Consider the following 6,000-nt stretch of genomic DNA (forward strand, 5'->3'; position numbering starts at 1 on the left):
GGTGATTTAGGGCATGTTCCTTTGTTAGCATGGAGTATTTTTGAGGTATTTCAAGGAGGAAAAAAAGACAGTTTGCATTCCAGACTAACCAACACTACACTCCTCATATGACTGCTTTATGCGATTATGTTCAAGGATGACAGGTTGTGTGCACAGCGTCTCTCAGCGCTCACTGAGCATTGGAGTCCTTTACTCAACAAGTGGCTTTCACTGTTCAACAAGGCCAAGGATGACAAACAACTTCAGGAAATAAGCACTAAATTGTTTGACTGAGAAACCTGAAATGAGGTCATGAAAGTCAAGGGCAACTGCGACTGAGTGTGATGAAAGTGGTTCTATCCCTGCATCCAAAGAACACGGCGTTTTCTCTGAGGTTTTTCAGACATTCTGAGTTTGTCGAGTTTGGTTCAATCCTATTAAAATGTTGGAGTGGCTGTGCTTTTCCCAAGGGGAATGTTCAAAAGGATTATTCAACAAACCATTAAATGCTCTGGTTAAGATTAGTAATAAAGAGTCATCCCTGTAATGTGTTGGGAGACGTCTGGGAAACAGTTTTAAGAGACATTTCCAATATCTTCGGCATTTCTCTCAACAAGAACTCAAAATATTACTAGGGAAAACACCAGAGGAAATACAAAAAAAAGATTCCTACCTGTTTCTGGTAATTAGAATAGTGATCATCAAACAAATTACAAGGAATGGGCTAAGATAATAAATTCTTAAACTCACAATGGAATAACCTAGTAAATGAAATCTATGTAATGGAGAAAAAAACTATGAGAATTAGAAACCAAATGCATATCTTTGAGGAAAGGTGGGAAAAACGGGTGAAGTATAGAACAATATAATGAATATAATTAATGTATACCTGAGTATTAATAATGTATCCATTATTTTATTTGTAATAATTGTATTACTATTATTGTGTTATTTATTTTTGGATTTGTCATCTGTTATGTAGTTCATCTATGTACCTAGATGTGTTTATTTTGTTATGTATACTTTGGGAATATTTTCTTAAAATGCAAAAAAAAAAAAAGAGACATCCTTCTTGATTTTTTGAGTTTCTTCTCACCTGCGGGGTTGGAGAAGTCGAGGACGCTGGCGGCCGGGTGCAGCAGGTCCGGGCTGCTTGACGACAGGTTGCCGGGGATGGGCATGATTGCCACGCTGTGCCGACACTGCTTGGTACCCACAATGCTGTCATCTTGAGACTGACCCATGCCCCCGTCACTGGAGAGGAAGAAGGGATGGGGGGAGATTTGAGAGGGAAGATAGGAGGGAAGGAAGAAGAAGGTAGGAGTGTCGGGAGAGGAAGGGTGGTGTTAAAAGAAAAAGGGTGTGGTATTAAGATCTTCCACAATTCATTTGAGGCTTTGATTAACGCAGCAGTAGACATCTTTCCAAAAAACTGCCTGAATGCTTTCCCCTTATGCTTTATGACTTTTAAGCACCAGCATTAGATCGAGCGCCTTTACCTGCATCTTGAACATATAATAACTCCTAACAAAATATCAGGAGATTTAATCAAAATGTCTACTCTTGCACAATGACAACATAACATTTCAATATCTCTATATTTGTATTTTAATATGCAGCACAGCTGAAATTCATCTGAGAGGCGGTTTCATGAATGGCAGGAACTGATAAGGAGCATTCACAGAAAGAGACAAGAGACACGAGTTCTCTTGTGTTCAGAGACACAAGCTAAGTAAGCACACACAGGACAAAGAGACAGGCACGCACAAGACCACAGAGACACAAACAAGCATTGCAGACAGCACAGCACATTTGAAAATAAATGATAGGTTAATGTAACAAAGTTTCATTAAGCAATGACGATTTTAGCTCATTCAGATGTGACTGAATGTGTTTTTATTTGCACATTTGTACTTTCCCCCCGTGTTCTCCCCCCTTTTTTGATTATGTGCAGTGGCAGAATGTAACTACTTACATTGACTCAAGTACTTTACTTAAGTAGACATTTAAAGTACCTCCACGTGAAGTGTACTCACTACAGCATTATGCTACTTTATACTTTTACTTAAATCTATTTTTGAGGCAAGTTTCCTACTTGTTACTCCACTACCTTTATTTTCCAGCTTTAGTTACAAGCTATTTTGCAGATTAATGCGAAACATTTTTCATAAATTATCATTTACTTATAAATCATGATATATTACTATAGGTTAAGCTACCCAGCAATAAATAAAATGACTAAAATAAACCCCTTTCTTTGCCAGATGCAACATTAAAGTGATGATATAATGAAATGTATGATATATGATTCTGAAATTAGCCTTACTGCATAATGGGCACTTATGGTACTTAAAGGTAATTTATGTTGTCAACACTTTTGTAGTTTTACTAAAGCACAAATGAGTATTTTCACACTGTAGTATTGCTAATTTACTTAAGTACAATGTCGGAGTACTTCTTCCACCATAGTGTTAGCATGAATCCCTCTGTTCTCAGGTGTGTCCAGCAGTTGGCTGGAATATGAGGCAATAATGGACTTGAGAGACAGTTGCCTCTCTACCTGCGGCGCTCAGGGATCTGCACACATTAACCTTTACATTAACAGTCTCATTAGACTGGCTGGACCTGCACACATGTGATGGAAATGAAGATTCTCTTGAGACAAATCCATAGATGGATAGGTTAGGTATTGTGGATTGAAATAGCCCTGCCTCAAATGATATGAGTGGGTTTCAAGAACTTTCAAGATTGAGAATGTAGGTAAATGTATATTCATTCAGACTGAAACAGAATAAAAAAAAATAGCAATCTTGAATTGTCACTTCAAAGATGTGATGATTTATTAATGTCAACTACACATTTCAATATGTTGTTGTTTAGAGTTTGAGTCGCAGGCTGTAATTGGGTGTCTGACACATGGTGTTCGTCTTGTCCTTCCCTGCACACTAACAGTACTGTAGCATCCCTCTGTGTGTGTGTCTGTACAGTGTGTACTCTACACACTGCAGTGATGCAGGGCTTCCACTAACAAAGGAACAACTGCTATAGAAAAGCCTATGTAATCATCACCGCTCGAAGATGGGAGGACAGTCAACACAGACAAAGGAAAGGAAAGAAAAGGAACTACAAACAAAAAGGCATATTCAAAATGTATTCAGGTTGGTGAAGAAAGGAGGAGAAAAAGAAAAGGGACATTTAGAAAGAGGACAGCATGGGACTCATTTTAAGGTCTGACCATATTTGCACTTTACTTAGACAATTGGAGGTTAAGGGCAAATATAATTAGATGTGAAGATGAGGCGCACTTCTGATGATAGGGGATACGACTGACTGACACATACATGTATTTTGGACACCATTAACAGATAATAGCAAATAATTGTATGATATAGCAAATCCTGTTGATGAGAGTATGGTACCATTTAAACGGTAGATTAAATATAACGTAGATGTAGAAGATGTCTAGCATATACTACAATATGAAAGCTTCTATGTGTTATAGATATAGGTATCTATCTGATTTGAATCAGCTGGCAGGTGTACTGACTGTCAAACACCAAAACACTAGCCCAGAACTCTCTTCTCTACCATTTAACACTCTCATTTACACCAATAGATGTCCTTTGAATCTATTCTCAAACATCCCTGCAGAATACAGACAGTTTTGATTGAATGACAGGAAATCTAAGATGGAAAGAAGGCGTGCAGAGGAAGAGAAGGAACACCTTGACTTTGCGGGAAAAGTGGGATTCTTGAGTTAAAGAAATTAGCATGAAATCTTCAAATGAATTCATCTAAGAATGCTGCTGAAGGTCAGTGGTGTGGTGTGTGTTTGTGAGTGAGTGTGTGTGACTGCCTGCTGTGCGCCGGCTGCAGATGGATACTGAATCAAATGGTTGGAGGACGGGGAGTTACGCAAGAGGTCTTACCGAAACAGGCCCCTGAAGCAGCGGAGACAAACGGGAGAGAGACGACATTGAAAAGCATGAAAAGAAAAAGTAAGCAAAAGAAAAGAAAAACAGAAGCAGAGCTCTGCTGGAGTGTTGAGCTAGCAGCTGCAGCAGAGCCTCTCATTTCTTACACATACTTAAACACAAACATACATGTAGGAAACTGAAAATACAATAGTGTGGACACACTGAAAGGTTGGCAGAATTAAAAAGGAAGAACATTTTTTAAATGCCAGCATATATTCATACACAGCAGATGACAGGAAATGGCAGGGTTTGTGAGGAACTTCACTATTTTACCCCATTCACAAAAAAATACTTAAGATGTCAGCAAGTAACAGGAAGTCATAAGGATGATATCTTTAGAATATTTAGTCTTAATAAAAAAGAGCATCAGAGGACTACAATCTTTATAATAAGCAAGCTTTCAGTCAGTGACTTCTTAAAAAGGCAAGGGAACTACATTCTCTCTGTTAATTTCTTTAGAAAACATCATACGGTGTAAGTCTGACCACAAAACAGCACATATATTCCTTGCAACTGTCCAGTGAGCTTGCAGTAAAATGTGGACTTCATGTAAGTTGAATGTCGAGATGCACAATCACTTAATAACACAACATGGCAATGCGCATCATGATTGAATGTAGCTGTATCACAAAGAAGTAGAGAAGATGAAATGGCATCATGGGACATGAGGTTACTACTTAATTGCCGTCTCACTAAATCACAGAGACTTCTGAGGCCGACTGACTCAGGGGCTTAAACCTTGGTCTATTGCTTTCCAATCTGTGGAATGTAAATCAACACGGCTGGTCAATATGGGAAGCGTGTTAAGGTGCATGCACAGGCCGAGACATCTTCATTTGGCAGAAAAACGACCCGTTTATTGCCGCCGTGTCCTTGTCATATAAAATCCTAGCCTGAGCACAATGTCAGCAAAGAACAGAAACGGGCAGCAGCGTAGTCGATGGGTTTGTGTAAGAAGAGCTTCTCAATTGGATTTTAAATTGTTACACAAGGTCATTTTCCTTCTTTAAACTTGCCCGGTGTTTAATAAGAGACAAATACAATTATAGGGACAGACTGCACCATGGCAACAGTTTGTGTCTTAAATTGGGAGTGAGTCAAGCTTGCGAGTGTCTGGCTGGTTAAAGCGAGTGGAGTTGAGAACAGAGACGAGACGGGTGGTTCGGGGCAATCGAGATTCATCAGTGCTTGTTGTAGGATGAAAATGTGTCGGGAGGCAACATTATAAAGTTGTCTTCTTTGTCAAATCAGCTCGTACCTTTTGTACACAGACAGAAAGTACTTTTAAAGATACATTTAAACCAAAGAGTGGTTTCAATAGTGCCTACCAGAAAAATATAAAGCAATGAAAGCCCCCTCGTTTGGTCGATAAATAGAACGCGGTGGAGAGCCTTTTGAAGATCAGATCAATGGCCGCCTGATAGCGTGTGGCATTATGAGACAGACACACAATCAGTTTCTATGCTAACTGTGTGGCTTTGTGGACATAATGACTGTCGAGAAACTGTGAGAGTGGAGAGAGAAAAGGGAGGGAGGGGAGGTAGCTATGACAGTGTGTGTGTGTGAGTTAACTGTGCGGACGGTTCGCTCTGTAATTAACATGGAACATCGTTTTCCCTCACACACACACCGACACAGTTTGGAGTATAATAAGGCCTAGAGAGGCATGAAATGATGAAATGAAATCAAGCCTGTATCATCTCGTCACGGCTGGAATATTGAATATGAGCCTCCGTCTGCACAATTGCTTTAAATTGCTCCAGATGCTGCAAGTGTATTGGCTGTTTATGGATGGCAACGACAATGGTTATACGATGATGATAATGCCTTTTACATTTTTCATGGATTGGCTGGAATCAATTGACGCTACAGCAGCTAAAAGACTGCGACCAAAGTAAGACGTGCAAAAGAAAACCTACACATTGTTTTGTATTGTTTCTGTACCCATGGCTTGAAATCAGGAGGGTCTTTCACTTAATTCTGTGTACCAAAATTAAGGCAAGTATTTTTATTAAAGTGGACCTATCATGCTATATTTGAATAA

General features: G+C 39.3%; 1 protein-coding gene across 1 annotated transcript in view; it reads right to left on the reverse strand.

Annotated features, from left to right (window-relative positions):
- The window catches only part of rapgef6 (Rap guanine nucleotide exchange factor (GEF) 6), a 147,948-nt gene that overhangs the window by 27,342 nt on the left and 114,606 nt on the right, over window positions 1–6,000 (reverse strand). The window contains exon 12 of the mRNA XM_079648703.1: window positions 1,076–1,325. Within this exon, the coding sequence (XP_079504829.1) occupies window positions 1,076–1,325 (250 nt within the window). The remainder of the gene's footprint in view (window positions 1–1,075; window positions 1,326–6,000) is intronic.

Source organism: Notothenia rossii, assembly GCF_949606895.1.
Source record: "Notothenia rossii genome assembly, chromosome: 9".
Taxonomy (NCBI): Eukaryota; Metazoa; Chordata; class Actinopteri; order Perciformes; family Nototheniidae; genus Notothenia; species Notothenia rossii.